The sequence below is a fragment of the Pocillopora damicornis genome, chromosome 6 (assembly GCF_964200805.1).
Source record: "Pocillopora damicornis chromosome 6, jaPocDami1.2, whole genome shotgun sequence".
Taxonomy (NCBI): domain Eukaryota; kingdom Metazoa; phylum Cnidaria; class Anthozoa; order Scleractinia; family Pocilloporidae; genus Pocillopora; species Pocillopora damicornis.
In genome coordinates, this window is record NC_142675.1 from 22,668,618 (window position 1) to 22,687,859 (window position 19,242).

The 19,242-nt window shown below is 37.7% G+C and overlaps 1 protein-coding gene across 1 annotated transcript; it reads right to left on the reverse strand.

Moving 5' to 3' along the window:
• Nucleotides 1–1,529: 1,529 nt before the first annotated feature.
• On the reverse strand, nucleotides 1,530–18,279 carry LOC113666569 (uncharacterized). The gene is made up of 33 exons (XM_027182365.2): nucleotides 18,037–18,279; nucleotides 16,697–16,790; nucleotides 16,377–16,443; nucleotides 16,245–16,285; nucleotides 15,699–15,785; nucleotides 15,375–15,466; nucleotides 14,670–14,738; nucleotides 14,425–14,504; nucleotides 14,143–14,252; nucleotides 13,815–13,867; nucleotides 13,463–13,526; nucleotides 13,083–13,173; nucleotides 12,859–12,938; nucleotides 12,460–12,527; nucleotides 11,927–12,037; nucleotides 11,327–11,420; nucleotides 10,678–10,797; nucleotides 10,159–10,244; nucleotides 9,381–9,540; nucleotides 8,795–8,855; nucleotides 8,354–8,483; nucleotides 7,985–8,070; nucleotides 7,480–7,595; nucleotides 7,190–7,285; nucleotides 6,593–6,712; nucleotides 6,043–6,104; nucleotides 5,350–5,451; nucleotides 5,064–5,243; nucleotides 4,393–4,475; nucleotides 4,192–4,275; nucleotides 3,889–3,994; nucleotides 3,357–3,495; nucleotides 1,530–2,500 (listed from the first exon to the last, which is right to left on the reverse strand). Exons 1-33 carry the CDS (start codon nucleotides 18,159–18,161, stop codon nucleotides 1,793–1,795), a joined length of 3,765 nt encoding a protein of 1,254 aa, XP_027038166.2. The 5' UTR covers nucleotides 18,162–18,279; the 3' UTR covers nucleotides 1,530–1,792.
• Between the last annotated feature and the right edge of the window lie 963 nt (nucleotides 18,280–19,242).

A 19,242-nucleotide genomic window follows, 5' to 3' on the forward strand; every position in this document is an offset into this window, starting at 1 on the left:
CGAAAACCTCGATTTAACGAATTTGCGGAAAAACAACCAAAATGTTCGTTATATCGAGGGATGGTTAATAGTTGTTGTTTTGCGTGTTTTTTTTCTTCTTATGTGGTGCGACGCCGCACTACCCAGCATTTTGTGATCGGAACCATCACTGTAAATGACATTTGTGCTTTTATGTCTATATGAAGCTACAGTACACTGTTTAGGTTTATACATAGTAACAGCTTGATTTTAAAGCACGGAGGACAAAGCTTAGTGGAAGTCACTGGCACACGGAGAAAGACAGGGAGGATAAAGGGGATCTGTAGATGTATCGATAGTATCAGGGTCGGCATTTAGAATGAGCTGTTAACTGTGAAGTTGTTTTTTTATTTTTACAGAATTGAAGGATTTTGATTCTCGTTGATCTATTTCGCATTCGTCTTTTGTCACGTGTTGACCTTTGTTCGTTTCATCGGGGTATATTATACGTTTGGGCTTCTGGATTGTGTTCGTTGTAACGAGGATTTCGTTATATCGAGGTTCGCTATATGGAGGTTCTGTACCATACATTTTATTGTAACTCAAGTAGAACTGAAGAGTATCGTTCGTTAAACCGAGGACTTCGTTATGTAGAGGTTTGTTAAATCGAGGTTCTGCTGTACTATACTGTACTGCGTGTGTGATTCTTAACTTGAAAAATATTTTGACAGTATAATGCATAGAAGTTTTCCTTGTGTATTCCTTACTTCAGAATAACAAGTTTTATTACAGCGTAGTAAAGTTTTTTAAAGTGTGATTTCTTTTATCTTAGAATATCACATTTTTTCACCTCGGAGTACACTGCGATTTTTCTTGACACTCAACTAATGTTGACTTGACTTGTCCAGTTGTTGTTTTCAAATGGTGGGCAAGATTTCTCTGTAGAAACTAGTACTGGCTATAGGGGTCTCCATTCAGAAGACTTTTTACGTAGCAAATACTGAAAAGCACACCTCCTTGATTAAAACAACATCAGACACACTAACAGTATCAATACGCCGTACGTAATTGTGTCGCTTCGATTGACGCTGGACGCTGAACTACACAGCGCTACAAAGATATGTGCAACCAAACGTGTTATATTCAGTTAAAAATATCATCCAGAGATAAAAAATATGGTGGGAAGGGATCAAAAGTCACTGGCGAGAGCCAGCGTCGGAGAAGAGGGGTGAGGGGGAACTGAGGTATGATGAGACACTCAATATCATTACACCTTGAAATTCAAAAATTCTTCCATCAAATAACTTCATTTTCTAGAGTTGACTCGTGTCAAAATACAAATTACCAAAAACTCAGGAAGAATGAGATAACTTACTGCATAATGAGATACGTAAATATCGCACAGGTATGTATGCCAGAAAGAAAAGAATGCCATAAATCAGGATAACCAACACCCCACCCCCTGTGGGGCCTGATAAGCGCATAACTATCGTGCGCTGCGTTATAATCCATTCACCCAGTCAATTATATTCCAGAATTAAGTGCAGTGTGCAAAGATCCCATATCAAAAATTTATCTTTCATAAAGTTTATTCCAGAACTTTCACCAAATTTGATGATCCGACCTTTTAATCTGCACACCTATGTGGGCGACAAGGTACATACAGCACTGATATGGGAACACATGAGTATAAAAGGGATGGGCAGGTCAGTTCGAAGTGAGAGTCACTTTATAATCCTCATCTTGCTCATTAAAAGAAATCCTGGCCCTTCAACTGATGGTACATGTGTTCATTAAATAACCTGAGCTTAAGAATCACGTTACAAAAAAGCTCTTACGTGGCAAGACAGCCGTCGATGTGATCATTTATCTCAACATTTTTCACTTCTTTCGCAAACTTTACGCCACAAATCGGACAAAAAATCTCTTTTTTCTTCGTCTTTTCTGCAGGTTTATTTGTCACTTTCCCAAACGACGATAAAATACTTGACTGTCTCTGTCGTTTATTTGACCGTGATGTCGATTCAGAGTTAGTTCTTTTCACAGACGTCTTAAGTTGTACGTTCTCTTTTGAGCGGGGCGTGGAAATATGGTGCGCAACGTTTGTACTTCTACCAGGATCAGAAGTGGAAGTCCCACTCTCTGAGAAGTCCTCTCCTTTCGACTCCTTTGATACAAAGTAGCCTGATTTTACTTCTTTCATTCTGTTATCAGACATTTCATGTTCGTTAGAAGTACTTGAATTCGACAGACACGGACTGTTTGTGATCTCATCCTCAAGAGAATATGCTCTACATTCTCCTTCATGACGACCTTTATCAACACATGTCTCTTCAACAGGTTCTGTTTCGTTTCCTGTGACCTTGGGTCTTTCCTCCAAAGATTTAGGTTTAAAGAAATTTTTAATTGTAACAAGAGGCGTTGTGGCCTTGCTTAAAGTTCTCGGGTTGATTGGAGATTCCGCTTCTTCATACCCTACACAGTTATTTGACGTTTCTTTCGAGGAAGCAGCCACATCTAAGATACCACTTCGTTGTTTTTCCTGGGAGAGGAATATTTGAATATTATCTTACATTTACTATGGACTCATGGAAGTCTACCCCAGGACAATAAAGCGCAGAGCTATGCAGATACTGGTTCATACCCAAAGTTTCCGAGGAGTTTCCGAAGCACTACACTCAGATTCATCTTGCGCAGTTTTCTGATTTGTTATCACCAACGAAAATATCATAGCTTTGATTAAAATTAGCCAACGTCAAAAATCGACACTACAATTATAAATCTTTACAGTTTGACGTCCTGGAGTGATTAACATGTAACTTCTCATTGTGATTCCAATGTTATCCTTTAAACAGGTTATGAGAACAGACATGGTAATCAGCTAATCGGTGTCATCACTAAATTCTCTAGTGTAAATTGAAAGGAAATGTATGGCAGTCAGTTGGGAAATAAACTTACTGGATCTTGGGAGTCAAAGGTTAAAAACAATTTTACTGTGAATTTGTGACACGTCCGGCTCTAATGCAATAACACCTAATGCATAATATGACGAATAAAAGTTGTTGGATGGAATTAAAATAAAATATCCTTTTATCATTTGTTTTCTTTTTTCGGTAGTGAAAGAATAAATCTACTGAATCTCATGGAATATCACAGAAGCTCACTATTTTAAATCTTCATTTGAGCTAGCATAGATTTAGCAGCCGACCAAACGAGCATGATACATAATACAATTCCGCAGAATGACAGGCTTAATGTCAGTATCTGACCAACTGCACACCTACTCCTCCCCTAACCCAACATTAACCCTTAATTGTCATCAGTTGACTGTTTTTGGGTTAGGGGAGGGGTAGGTGCGCAGTTGCTAATATACTGATTTAGATTTGAATGAAACGCACCAAAATAGCGTCGACTTGTTTTTGCTCTTTCAGGAACAAAGTCACTTCCGGTATAAGTTGCTCTGGGTAACGTAAACCAACGAGCCGCTGACCACTATCCAGTTCGACGCGGACTACTCTCAAAGAGCGATTGTCCTTGCTGCGAGAGTAAGTATAAAGATAGATAAGTCAAGCTAAAGTGTTTCAAAGCTCATTAGCCTATAACTATTACAAGACCTTATCCAGAATGAGATAAACAGGTCTATAGCCAGGATGAGATAAACAAGTCTATCACATGTACTTACCCAAAAGTACTTCAATAAAATCCAGGCAAAGTCACACATAATCATGAGTCGAGAGGAAAAACAAGGGTGAAACATTACATATTAAGCAAAACCAAGACTTAAACCAGGAATCCCACTGAAGTTTTTACCAAAGCTCCGAGAAAAGAATATCACATATAGTCGTGCGTCTTTGATTCCTAAAGTGGAAAAATGAACATATAACCAAACATTTACTGTTTGTAGAGTTTATTCAAAAGTACTTTACTCACGTGAGTCCCAGTTTATCAGCATGTTTTTCCATAGCCATTTCCAAGGCAGACAGTAGTGGAATAATTCCTCCGCATAGTAAATGTATCTCAGTTATGCGACAACCAGCTTTTAAGTCAATAAAAAATAAAATCAATCAATCAATCCGTGGTTCAACCTTGATGAAGTAGCTAGCCAGAAGAGCTGGGCGAGCAAGTCCCTCAGAATGTAAAAACTTGTGCATTTCCCTCAAAATGTAAATGTAGACGCGTGAAACATTCTGGCAAAGACTATGGTTTATAGTTATCATGGTTCATTAGACTCACTTTTACAGGACGATCCATTCTTACACCCTAAACCATGGATGCAGTTATTTCTTGTTCTTTCGTGCTGCGATTTCCATCCGGCCTCTGCCAAAGACGAGACAAAAGAAAACTCAGAGCGAAGCAAAGATTTTGTGTTCGCCTGCTGTGCCTGGTTACAAAGTAGAAAACTGAATAAAAGTAGTTTTCTTTTTTGTTATTCACCTGCATCTTGGAGTGAAATCTTTCTATACTTATGTAACAATTCAGTCTTCTCTTCTTCAAATGGCGACCGGCCTGTGTTTGGTCTGCAATTCAAAACGCAACAATCGTACGATTGAATATCAATTGAAATTATTATTGAAGTTATTCAAGGGAATATCAATTGATATTCTCTTGTTTACTGTTTCACAAGTTAATTCAAAATTTCCCGCACATAGCCTCCTCGCTCCACTTCCACTGCAATTTTAGATGAAATGTTATCTTTCTTTTCTCCCTCTACAAAAGCCGGCCTGACCGAACGCGGCATCCCTGTTCAGTTATTTATTCAATCACATTTTACGCTCTAAAATCTTTAGTGGATGTAGTCAAATTACGTTCTGTGAAATGATTCATTTGACCGAATTTCGTTGGAAAATGCTTTGATTGTGATTTCCTTAATGAAAGCAATGAAAATGAGATTTTACATCCCACCAGACAAAAGGGAACAGGACAGCGATATCTTCTCTTACGACAATAAAAATGACAACAACAAAAGACTGAGAACAGAACAATAAGGAAGACTTCTTTACACGGAGACCCTCTTCCATCAGTCTTTTTTTATCTGTTATCATTGCAACCACAAATTCGAATGCTACCGAACCAGAAAATTACTTAAATATTTAATCCCTGTTTACCTTGTAATGTTAAAAAGATGTGTTGAGGACTCCTTTAGAATCGCTAACAAAAACAGCCGCTGTCCTCTTTGTTCGCGTTTAGAGCAGTAAAAGCCATCCAAGTTATTGGAGCCATGCTCTTGAAACAACTTCACGGCCGTGTCCCAGTCTATTCCGCGGTCAACGTTTAGAGTCACGTGCCTTTCGAGAAAAACATACAGAAAGTTTACTAGTTTAACTTTCATGATCTCGATCGCAATTCCCATACTTAACAAGATAACAAGTCACGTCTCTGTTCACCACTTACTTCGTTTCCATAACACCTTTTCGGAAGTCGGTAAAAACCGGTTGAGGACTGCGAACCATTGTGATCGAGGACCCAGATACGTCTGTCACGCCTTCATTATACCTATGTAACGTCACGCAACGTTAACAAAATTATTACTCAGGGTGAAAACGTCACTCAGGTAGTGTCTGCAGTACAGTCCATCCACCCAGCAGCGTAAACAAATAAAGTAGATCCAAGACTGTCCTGTGGTGCACTAGACTTACATCTTAAAGTTTAACGCTGAGTTTTCGTGAATGATACCGCACATAATAATATCCAAATAAGAGTGCAAAGCAATTGAAGAGTTGTCTTCTTTCTGCTTTACTTTCCTGCCCCTTGATTGGTCTCGAAAACTTGCGCCACCCTCATCAGTGGTAAAATGAAAATCGATAGCGTCTCTATCAGCCAAGTTGTTCCGCACTTAAGGCTCTGTTCTTGGGGTTTACTTTGAATTCTCAGAAGTTTTTTTATGTTTTTTACTTTTTATGTATTCATTGGACCTTGCGATTTTTTTGGTCTTGATTTTTACGACGCTTAACTGAAATGTACTTTATATTCCACGGTATAAGGTGCCAGTTACGTAAGGTTATCCAGTGCGTATTACTTTCCACGTGATAACATCAGAGTGCAGAGTGAATATACAAAATAAACTTTGACTAAAAACTACTGTACCTTCCTTCGCGTTTTGAAGTTTCAATCGTAGCATGTAGACACTCACAGAAATATGAAAACATCTGTAAATAAGAAAGTTCAAATATTAAAATAAAAAGATAGGTATTCTAAAATCAGCTTAGGATAAATGCCTGGATTTTTAAGACTTTGGATTATTCAGACTAATTAGTCTTGTCTAAAACTTTCTTTAAGGTTTATAGACTGTAATACTAACTATTTAAACCTGCTAGAAGTTTATCGAATTCAATATTTCTCATCAGGTTCAGGAAATCCCGACCTGGGAGTGAATGACAACAAAGTTCATGTAATGTTTGTGATTTTCTCATTTGATGGTCATTTCAGACATCTTAGAGAAGACTTTTCGATGCCTTTATTCATTCCGGGAGTAAAGAGGTTACATTTAGTTTTGCTGGATGAAAAAATTTAACTTGAGCTTTTGCTGCAAATGCCAACAGACATTGGGATGAATCATGAAATTTCACTCTGTCAAAACTTCAGCCGCTTGATAACATTTTTCTGTTTAAAAAGAAAGACCACTATCTATGCTTACCAAATTCTGTTTTTCAACGCTTAGACCCAAAATACGATTTAAGAATCGTCCAACATCAGTAGCCTCTTTGTCTTTTACAACAAAAGTGGTGTCAGTTAAACCCATGGATATTAGACATTGCTACGACAGGAAAAAAAACAAACACGAAAACACAAGGACAGCGCATGGTTAGAGTGCATTTCCATACAATGACGTAAAAGTAAACGTAAAATAATCACAACGGCCAATAGAAAACAAAAAAGATGTTTAAGAGGATTCAGATTAATAAACACAAATTGACTTTCGCCAGGCCATCTGTCTTTTTCTTCCCGGCTGCCTGCCTCTCCGTTTGTCCATCTATTTCAGTCTGTCTCTGTATTTCTCTACCAAGAGATATCTATCTCCCCATTTGTCTCTCTTTTCTATTTGTTTCCATCTCTATTTCTCTGTGGTCTCTCTTTGTCTGTCTGTCTGTGTGTGCGTCTATCTGTGTGTCTGTCTGTTTATCTATCGGTCTGTCTGTTTGTCTGTCAGTCTATCTTTGCCTAGAGCTACTCTTCTTTTCATCCCAATCATCCCAATTATCCCCAGAAACAATGCGTGGCTCGATAAACGTACCCTGGCTATCGCGTTGAACTCTGTAAATTCATATTTGTCGGGAAGTTGTGCTCCAGTAAAAAGCTTGGATAAAGCCACTCCTGGACAGATGGATTGCTGAGTAAAGAGTATGTGACAATTAAAACCCAATGGTAGTAGCAATAACTAAACTAAAAATATTAATAATATAATTAATAATGATGAAAGTAAAAAATATTTAAAATTCAAAGAGAAATAAACCAAACCACAGAACAACAATCAACGCAGCAACTAAAAGGATCAATTTGTTTACAGCAATCTTTCCAGCATACCAAAGTTATAGACTGGTACATGTTCCTGAGAGCAGATCGGCCATAGGTAGTGTCAAAATTAAACTGAGTCAAGTCGGCACCAGTCGCTGCTCTTCTGTCTCCCTTTGTAAGAGCGCCTGACAGAAAAAAAGCTCACACAGTAAGACTCTGCAATTGTCAATTATCGCAGTGGATAAAAACAAAAAAAGCATTTTTCGACTGGCGTTCGCCAGGTCTCGATGATAGCTCGCCAGTATCCTTTTATACCCGCGTGTGACGAAAGGCATTATGGGAGGAAGGTGTCTTGCCCGAAAAGAAAAACAACAGTCATCCTCTCCCCCCTCTGGAGGGCTCACACTTGAACCTATCCTTCGGGAATCCATTGAGCAATCGGTAATCTCCCTCTCCCTCTCCCACCCTCCCCCTCTCCTTGTAGGAAATATCTAAATTGAAGATTATCTCTCAAAGCAAAAAATCAGGACCGCTGCTCGCTGTAACACTTTTTTGTTCTTTTATCATACTTTACCTAGTGATTGGAGCCTGCGAGCTACAGCCGCTGCAAATCTTCTCTCGCCGCCCAAGTTGGTAGTAACAAGTTTATAGATTGGTCCGCTGAAAAACATTAAACATACATTTATCGATTGCCTCACCAGACTTGGTGTCTCTCTGGAGCTAGTTTCATGTGAAGTAACGAAAAATATCGCAATGAAAAAAGTATATCTAAGAATTTACTTGTTGTCAGATTTCCAAGAGTTACCTAGCAGTTGCAACATTGTTGGTAAATGTGCTAAAAAGCAACTATTGACGTCGCTATTTTAAAGCCCCCTTAGTAACCTGGCCGTACATGCAAAATTAAACTTTGCCATCCGCTTTTGGAAGGGTAATTTTACAATACCTTGATTGGTTCGACCGGTGTGACCTGCCTAGCTGCTGCACAGCTTTGTCCGCGCTCCAAGGCAGCTCAATGGTCACGTGAACACGGCGACGCTGATTGGCAGCTCGGAGATCGGCATGCAACGAGATACCTGTATACGAAAATTTAACGAAGACACTGAGAATTCTTTACATTGGTTGAAAGATCACTTTCACAATGGCGCCAATTAACTCCAACTTGCAGAATCCATTTATTTCTCACTTTCATATCATATTTGGTAACCTCAAAGAAGTTTAAACAAAAACATCCCAAATTTCCTTAAAAAAAAAAAAAGAGGAAGTTTGCTTTCTCGCTAATTTCATTTACCCAAGAATTTCCCCAATTTCATAATTTTTTGCTGATATTCACTCCTGGACTACCTTAATTGACGGGGGACAAGCTTAAAATATCAACTCTCCTTACCTGTGCTGGCTGCATCTGATATGATGGCCACAAGTTTGGTTCCATTCATGAAGCTGTTTCTCTAAAATATAAAAATAAAATAAGGGTGTAAAATTACACTTCTGTTGAGGGTGTTACAAGAAAGACGAATAGACCACTAGAGTCCGGTGATCTTCTGAAACTTTCGTCCTCATTTGGATGATAACCCTATATTGTTATTGTTGAAAAGACTGAAAATTGTAAGCTTAGAAACGAACAAAATGACTATTAATTGCGTAGCGAGAAGACGAGATGATTATTTCCCGAGCGTATTTACATTGTATTAAGGACTTGTAGAAAGAGTTTACTTATACTCGAGTTAGTGCTAAATTTCTTCCGATCCGGTGAAGTATTGTTAGCAGCGAGACTGTAGTAAATAAAAAACGTTGTGTTAGACTGCCTTCCAATGGCTGTTCCTTTTTTTTGGTGTTTCGTCCAACCAGTTATTAATCATTCTAATCATCAATATCATCATCTTTACTAGCAGCATTATCGTTATTGCAATTCACCTCAGGAAGCAATCATAACGTTTTGGTCAATGGGAAGCTGGGACTGGCTGCTCTCTTACCTCTTGAATATTCAAACTGTCCACGTTACTATTGTCCGACTCTCGAGCCTCGTAATGAGGATGAGGTTGTTTCTCTGTTTTTACCACGCGACCGCGCCTGCCCGTCATTTCTGCGACCTTTTTTGGTCCTCCTAATTGATTTATGAGATCATCTAGAGGACTGGGATAAGAAGGAAATTGTTTGGACGCGTTCACACAATGTAATCAACCTTGAAGTAGGAGAAGCTGGCTTTTCGGGGTTAAAAAGAGACTGGTAAAATTACCCAACATCTTCTTAACCCTTTGCACCCTAATATCAGCATAAATATTCTCCATACTCTTTCCCATAAATTTCCTACCCAACGGATGAGGAGAATTCCTTTCACAATCAAGCTTCTTAAAAAAGGTTTCTAAGGTCGACGATCATTTCCCTAATTCTCCTGATCAAAATGAATAATTTAACAGTATCACAGAAAGGGGAAAGTAGATGCTGGTCACCATAAGGGTTTTAAGGGTTAATTGAATCAGTGTTGAAAAAATGGTAAACATGGCCAGCAAAAATAAAGACAAGATGTCAGTATAAAATGAAAGCAAACCGTAACGAAAGATGAAATCGTTATGTCCCGAGAGTGGGACATTGAAAACAATCTGAATCCCCAACACGGAATCGAACCCTTAACCGTCAGATTTCGAGTTCCTGTGCTTTTCCATTGAGCTCCGGAAGCGTCGATGGTAAGCCGAACTATTACGAGGTTCCTATGAGACAAGCGTCTTCAGTGGAAACGGCTAGCATACAAACCTTATTGGAAGATTAATTTTCTTGACAAAAGAGAGCAACAGATCCTTGGCTTGCACACTCCACTTGTCTTCCACAACATTCCCATTCTAAATGAGGCAATAATTCGTATGACAAGAGGCCAGTGAAGAAGATGTCGTAATTGAGCGGCGTTCCATTTTGCGCATCTTTAAAAACTCAGTCAAAATTTTTCAATTTTGCCTCTCATGTCCCTCCTTCCGGAAGAAGAACAAACAAACAAACCAACCCAACACCCCAAACAACAATTCGAGCTGGCAAAAAGCGGATGGAGATCTACACATAGATGTGTAACTGGTAAGATCCAATTTATTAATTTAATTTAACACATTTAATCTTGGAAAGAAAAAAAATGAATAAATAAATAATTAATGGTAGGTGTCGATCTCTAGTCTCAAAAACACTTAGAAGCTTAACGTTAAATTGCTGTCTCCCTACAAGATAAATGGGATGGTGAGGAATTTCAATTTATATCTTCAAGTGACACCGTAGAGATTAACTCACCGTTTTTGTAACCTTTGTTGGAAAATATTGCATGATAAACCTGGTCAAGATTTCTTCCGTACTGGAAATAAAGTTATTTAGCACGCCACCACCACGTGATATTTCACTCTCTAAACTTGCCTAAAGTACAAAATAAAAAGCAAAAATGAGACAAAACAGTCAGGGAAGCCTCAATTTCGTTGAAAAATATAGAATTTCTGGAACACAATAGGAAATGATCGCATTATTACAGTACTCTCGCACTGCATTTTTTTTCTTGCAAATAAAACGTTGAGATAAGTTTGTAAAGGCTAAGTTTAGTACAAAGCAAAGCAATCAACAAAACCAGTACTTGAGGGGTTTTCGGTTGAGCGCCGTGAAACCAAACCATAGTTATTAAAACGGCCACTTAGAGCAAAAGAAAATATTACAGCGGCGTTAGGAACTCAAAGTCAATACAAGCACACGACTTGAAGCGCGGGAAAATGCACGTGACCAAGTCGCAATTGGTTTTATTTTAGCATCTGATTGATTGGCAGAGTGGCGCGAGGTATTTAGACCAATCACAGAGCGTAGTAAAGCAAGTCAATGCAACCTCGGATAACTTGCGACATTCATTTGAAAATTCTCCAATAACAAAGACGTAATATAACTCAGAAATCATACAGACCTCACCAGTTGTCTGTAGACCAATCACGACACAATAGCCATCCTGTATCGCTTGCTGAACTTCCCGCACAATCTGTGGAACTTTCATACTCATGCTGTGCAAAATGTAAATTAAAAACAATAACAACGGAAACGAAGCTAGTCCAGCATAAAACTAGAATGTTTTTAGTTACAAGTGTCAGGAAATAGTACCGTTGGTTTTCGTTTTTCCTTGGACACGGCTACAAAAACATATCGACCTTTAATGCAAGCTTCCCCTCTTCCGAACACTAAGGACTATACAATAAAGTGTTTACTTTTTCGCAGTGTGGGACCATTCACAATCCACAAAAAATGCGCTTTTTCGTGGCATACACTCGACTAACAGTTTTCATAAAAAGGCGGGACCCAGGTGCTAATACCGCGATACACGAAATTCAGTATCCGCCTACCATCACATGGGACAAAGAGGAGTTTACTTTCCGTTTTTCTCGGCTAGTTACCTATGGGTGCCCTCCTCCTAAAATTCTAAGTGAAAAAAATAACTAACCCAGGATGAGGTGAAAAGCCCAAGAGTGCCTACAGCATGTAGTTACCCGAAAATAATTTCAAATTTTTTTACCAGAGTTGTTTGTAGAACCGCTGATGACTTGACCAAAATATGGACCACACCCTTGGAGTTGCAGTGTTAGTTCGACCCAGGGCGTATTCCAGTGACTTCTTCAACTCATTCCTTGATTTAAAATAAACATAAAAAAAAAACCAGCAAATTACGCATACAGATCTGCGCATAAAAGCACACTAATGGATAAAGTAAGGACGCGCGCTCATTTATGCCACAATGATCGAAGTGAACTGCGTTTGCAGACCCATTGAAAAGGTGTTCCTTCCCTAAGCAGTTTTTCTCCCAAAATTTTATATTCATAGTCCCCATCTATGACTTTTAAAATAATTAGGAAAGTATTGTATAAAAAAAAAAAAAACTTAAAAAAAATAGTAAAATCTAAGAAGGATAAGTGAGCTTCCTGACGCGGGGATCTGGGTCCAAACATGACGAGTAGAAGAGCCCGGGGATTTCTTTTCCTCATCTAGATCTACATGTATGTTATGCAATCTTTGCATCAAGAGTAAAAATTTTAATTGATCACTACTCACCACACATGAACTGCTGTGTCATAGACCTTAACCTGGTCTAGTGTTAATGGTGCCTCTACGTTTACAAACTAAAAATAAATAGGAAATTAAAAGCAAGTCATATCAGTTGGTGAGAAAATATTTTTTTTTTTTAATTTTTATAAGTCTTTATACGTATAAAAAATAAAGCTGCATAGATGATTTGTGAAAGGGAGTTCATGGCATCAAAAATTGAGCAGATTTCAGATAGTTTAGGATCACTCGCTCCATAATACATACAACAGCAAGCAACTTAAGGTTGTTTCATAATTAGGGCTTTGCCAAATTTTGCACTAAAATAAACATCACTAAATAAAAATCAAACTTTTCATTTGCTGCTTCTTTCTTCTTAATGCAGTAAGTGTAAATATCAAGGTATACCTCAGCTTGTCTGAAACTAAGACCTCTTGACACATACATTCCAGAAGCCTTCATTTCCATGGCTAACATTTCCGCAGCACCTAAAGTAAAATGTCGGCACTATCAGGAAATGACAGTTTACAAATACAAACTAACTGTCAGTTTATTGCATCAATCCCAGAGGCATATATATGTAAGCAATGGCAAATTTTTATAGCAAACTGAAAAATTCAGAAAATTTTTACCCAATCCCCTCTTGGTTATGCTGCCAAGGAAAGTATCAAAGGACTTAAATGCAGTTCCATCTCCCCAAAGGCCAAGTCGCTCCATAAATGCCTAAAAAAAAATTATACCTCTTCATCAATTTTTTCGTTATCAACTCTGATGAACCATCCTTCCCTCTTTTGCTATGTTTAACCCCATACCCCTCCCCTTCCATACAATCATCTTACCTACCCTAGCCCACTCTCTAATTCTTTTTTCTCAGCACCAGACCCTCCCCTGGCATTGAAGTCTGAAACCAACCCCAGCTAGCTTAATAATTCTTGCAATGCACATCTGCATCATGTTGGTAGTTTATTGCAAAGTTAACTACAAAACCCAAGTATGCATAAATAGTACATACCATATTCTTAACATCTGTGACTCCAGTTGCACTGCAGTACACAACACGAGCTTTTGGAAGGATCCTGTAAACACATTGAATCATGAAATCATAATTTCTAGAGTCTACATGTAGCCTAAAGGATGACATGTATGATTAAGAACATTCAAACAGAACTCAAGGAGAAAACAGCATATTCTATGTTCCTACTTAAAAAAAAACTGTGATCAATATGATCAACCATGGAATTATATAATTGTAGTACTCAGTAATACGCCAAAAACCCTTTTATTAAACAAATTTTTTGGATTCTGAAGTTGCAACATCTACCTCCATATGAAAGATACAATTCAATTTTTCTTCATTTGAATACCTTTGTAAAGTAGTGACAGCCAGAGCTATTTTTGTGCTATTTTCTTCCTTTCCCTATAAGAAAAGAAAAAACAGGTGCACTAACTTGCTAATAATCATCCATTTATCCAGTAATATCAAAATGGCTCTCAGAGTGCAAATGAGAAAGAAATGCTGTAGGTAAACAGGTGTGTCACATTGCATGATCACCTTAAATATGCATATGTGTAGATGGAGCAAATTACCTGTATCCTGTTCTAAGGCCACTGATAGACGAAAAAGAAATATTTGAAAAAAAAGACAAGATCAAAGATCACCAGGTCAACAATTATCCTATACAAATCACTTACTGGTACAAAATGCTTTGCCTTGTGGCATTCATCAAATATGAGGCATCCACTAAAATGTTCTCCACCACACCAGTCAATCAACTGCTGTAGTCTGCTCTGACGATTTGTACCTGAGGAAATATGACAAACAATTTTCCCTGAAATGATACGATCATGTACAGCATTTGTAATTACAACCATCAGGAGTGATATCATAAAGAGAATCTAGATGCTAATCACTGTTAGGGGTTAAAGGGTTGATGACTTACAGATCTGCTTCTCACAACACTATGATAAAAATACCTTTCTGGACAGATGATACCAATGTGGCATAGGTACTAAAAACTACACCTTCTTTAAAATCAGCAGGCAAACCAAATACTCTGAAATATGTAAATATAATACTGTGTATAAGAAATTATTTTTCCACAATTTTATCAAACTCAAAAACTTGATGATCACACTGTAACCAATCAAAAGTTAAGAGAGGAATTTCTGCAAAATACCAGCAGTTTCACATTTTTATTGCTGCCAGAGATGTTAATTACCTCGTCTCTTTGTCAAGCTGTTGACAACCATCAATAACTTTAACATAGCAACCAATGTCTTCTAAATCTCTGTAAAACAAGAAAGCAGAGTACTCTTCAACATCTATTTAATATCATAATTTTGAACAGAAGGGACTGGACACTAAACATAGGGGTCCAACAAAAGCCAATTACTGGTGTTCTAACCCTGCCATGGTAAGGGGACAAAGCTGCCTATCACATCATCATTGGCCGTTTATTGAAAAAGTTATTGTAACCCCTGTAAACACATATATGAATAAAGAATCAAAAATATTCTAGTCAACTTTATTACTAAACAAATATAGTTTTTATCGGCGTTTTAAAATGTCCACCAAAGAATTTAAATTTTTAAATTGAGATCACTACAAGGGTAAATATTCCAAAAGAGGCCAAAAAATGACCTTGAGCTCAGATAAACACCAAATACCATTAACCCTTTCACTCCCAAGATCTGATTGATAATTCTCCCCTCTTGCTACAACACAATACCTTGTTAATTAGTTATGAGAATTTGTTGTCAGATCAAGATAACATCTTCTGCCTGATTAGTTAGTGTATTCTTATTACCTTTTTGTTGGATTATGTATGGATACTTTTGGGAGAAGTTACATGTTAATCAATTCTGGGAATTAAAGGGTTAATCAACTTTCTTGAGTGACCATGACAAAATTTTTGACGACAAACCTTTGTGCATCTAATCTTAGATCAGTTGAGATGCTAAACCACACATGTTTGCATCTTCCACGTGCAAAGTTGTCCAACAAAATTCCAGAGATCTAGGACAGTAATAAGCTTCAACAACTATGATAATCAACATAATTTTCTAAAAAAAACAGACCAGAAGCCTAGAGAAAAGATGAAATGTTCCAAACATGTAGTGAGAAATGTTATATTTGATACTTGTTCTAAACGTGAAGTCATGCAAATTTTTTAATACTTCACATGGCAAAATGGGGTTAAAGGCTGGGGAAGGTGGTTCAATTTAGACATACCAAAGCAAATGATTACCTGTCTTCCTTTGCCAACACCAGCACCATCTCCGATAAAGAAGCCTGCCCTTTGTCCATTGGCAAGGATCATCTGATGTCTCTGACACTAAATACCAGTAAGAGCAATAAACAATACATTTTATCAGCACGGAAAAAGGGAAAAGTTGTTCAATGCAACAGAGGAAGAAACACACAGGAAACACAGCTTTTGTCAAAGTTTTTCCCAGCTTCAAAACAAAAAGCCTTCCAAGCCCTATTTTGATTTCTGGAACATGGCACCTATTTAAATTCTTCAGCTGCTGAGCAAACCCACCTGCTAAATTTCTGTAGTCGAAGCTATTTTTTATTAACAGAATATTTTCCTCACACTTTACCCTCCTATAATTGTTAATAGAAACCCTCTGTCTGATTCTGTAAATGTATGTTACTATTATGTTCACTACATAACTGAAAAAAAACCTGGAAGAAATGAACATTTCTGTATTCAGCTGTGATAGAGAAACAGTAATTTTTTAAGTATACAATCCAAACATAGAATTACACTTCATGTCACAGACATACTTACAGCATATAAAACACCCTCTAGCTGTAAATCACTCAGTTTACCTAGAAAAAGTTAAATGTAAATAATTGTAATAATCACCTGTTTTCAAATAATGTCTCATACAAAAAAGAAATTGAAATCAAAAGACAGTACCAGTTTTTATCAAATCTTGTGGGAGTGACTCAAACAATCCATACTTGGCCTTTGGTAGCTGCTGAGCCTGATAGGTAGAAGACATTTGAGTATAAGAATGTTAACCAATGCTAAGCAAAATAATTGTGGTTCCTCAAATTAAGTGACAAATTAAGGTGCTGGAAATGCAAATTGAGGTTTAATTTCCACACCCTAAAAAAAACAACAACAACCAAAAGGAGTACAACAACCGACAGACTGAGCCAATGCAGACCTATTTCTTGTTAAAAATAAACTACTTTGAGTTATTTTGCTAACTTAAGATGGAAAAACACACTTACTGCCAGACAACCAGCTTCTACTATATCTCCTGGATGATTTTGAATATCCTCATGATACAATGAACCACATGTATAGCTAGAGAAGACATCTGCACTGTAAATGACAAATATGCATGGGTGTGAAAATTAAGAAATTGAAAGAAAACGATGTCAACCCTTAAACTCCCCGGAGTTAAAACCAGTAACTTGTATGAATTTAAGAGATCCTTGCAGTTAAGAACACTACTGAACTAGTAGTTGAAAATAGGACCTGCAGTGCAAATAAATGAATTTCATATATCTAAAATCATTATTCATCACTTGGATGGTTTATTTGGACCCAACATATTGACCAGCTCCCAGTTGGCTTGTTAGCTTAGTTGGTAGAGTGCTGCACCGGTATCGCAGCAGTCATGGGTTCAAATCCTGTACAGGCCTGAATTTTTTCAGGTCCTATTTTCAACTACTAGTTCAGTAGTGTTCTTAACCGTGAGGATCTCTTAAATTTGTTTCTTCACTGCAGTGCAAATATTTGAATTTCATATATCTAAAATCATTAAGTAACTTCTACTCTTAATTTCAATATCTGATCTAGCATATAGATTGGCAAGCAAGAGTGTGTAATCTTAATATAACACCAAAGTCTTCTTTTCTAATTTACAAGGAAGAACTACCAATGGCATCTTAGGAGTTAAAGGGTTAATTGTAGCAATCTGAAATTTTAGTAGAATTATATCACGCAGTTAAAAAACTAATATTTTATCTAAATGTTATTTCAAGTTACAACAATGATTTTTAATTGAGTTGTATCCTCGTGTACCGGTACACAAAGGAACGAAACATTAACGAACTGCATCACAACTCCATGTATGGATATGAAAACAATAGGAATTCCCCCGTGTACCGGTACACCAGGACAGCCCCTTTAATCATTACCTCATCCTATGTACTCACACTCAAACATGTCAGTACAACTTATGTCGCAGGAGAACATGATAGGTGCCTAATACAACTAGGTTGACATAGCATATCCAGGATTAAACTGTGAGATCTTTCAAGATTCTGAAATCGTTCCACGTTTCATTGCCATAAACTGGAAACATAAAAGCATACATTCGAACCCCTCCCTCCCCCCCTCCCCTTTTCCCTAACCCCTTCTCAAAACTAAATTTGACCTGCTGCGGAAAGAGAAAAATAGATGTCCTCCCATTCATAACTAGCACTAGCCGATTTTGCGTGAAGTTCGTTCTTACGGTATACTGTTTCCATAGGCACCCCCTCTTAGTCTCGTTATAGTTTTATCAAGAAGAACGTTAAATTATTTCAGCCACGACTTCCATGGGAGTAAGTAGTCAGCTTACCTCCTACTCTCTGCAACCCCGTGCGCCATTTTGTTGAGCTCTTCATGTTCTTCGCTAGGATTTTCAACACGGTTTATAAACACACGTCGTGGTGCTACAGGTGACTCTGGACTAGAAAACGCCATCAATAACTGTTGATCTAGAAATCAGTCCATGAATTCGTTACATACGTGTTCCTCACGAATGTGTTCAATATTTCTACTATCCGGTTCCCGCATTTTTATTTTCCTACCGCTGAACAGCACGGGTGCATACATCAAGACCATGGTGCATTGCCACACGAGCCAATTCTTTTCAATCGGGAGCCCAGCGTCATTTTGGTTCCTTGTCAAGGGTATGATCATCAAATAATAACATAATTATGTCATAATTAAGGTAGGTACATCATGTATGAGGAATTATTAGGATATAATATGTAAAGTTAGGACATAATATGTAATAACTCCCCACATATGACGTAGCTATGATTATTATTATTATTATTTGATTATTTGGCGACCGTACCGCTGACAAGTAGCCGAAATGACCCTGGGCTCGTTGCATTTTCGAGTTTTGTTTCGAAAACAAAAAAACAAAGCGAGTTCAGACCAGTGCTCGTGGGAGGAAAGTCGTATAAAAAAAGAGGTAAGGAGATTTAAGTGGTTTGACTTCGGGGTCTTCAGGGAACCGATGGACAAGGTATGGTAAGACTTTTGTTTGGGATAAGTTCCGTTCTGATCGAGTATGGTATTAAAATAGTTTGGCGCGAACTTGTCAAAACCTTTCAATTTCTGAAAACTAACAAAAGGGGCCAGCGTGTAATGAGTAAAGTCAAAGTCCGGAAATGTTCTAATCGTTTTTAGAATGTTAAAAAAAAAAAAATTTTTGACCAGTTTCTAGTGCTTGAAGGACTTAACGGTCCTTAGCCTTTGAATGTATGTTTCCTTGTTAAAGGTCATTTGGGCGCAAAAACTAACTGATTACTTCATGACTTAAGAATTTGGGACACTTCGCAGCTCAAGTAAAATTCTCGGAATGGATTACCCCAAGCCGAGGTGAACTAGCATTGCTGATGAACAAGCAAAACCCTGACATTTTCCGGAGAAGTCATACTCATATTTTTTTTTATACTCTCGAAGATTAATTGATAATAGTTTCCTGCACAATTTTACCAGATCTGGCGGATACTATCAAGTAAAAATGGCCACAAAAGCGGGTTTTATAATC

Excerpts from the sequence above, each read along its gene's own strand:
- LOC113666569 (XM_027182365.2), bottom strand. The coding sequence starts at position 18,161 with ATGGCGTTTTCTAGTCCAGAGTCACCTGTAGCACCACGACGTGTGTTT. Across the intron at positions 16,286-16,376 it reads ACAAGATTTGATAAAAACTG|GTAAACTGAGTGATTTACAG; the intron begins GTACTGTCTTTT and ends AACTTTTTCTAG. Across the intron at positions 3,995-4,191 it reads GAATGGATCGTCCTGTAAAA|CTGGTTGTCGCATAACTGAG; the intron begins GTGAGTCTAATG and ends TTGACTTAAAAG.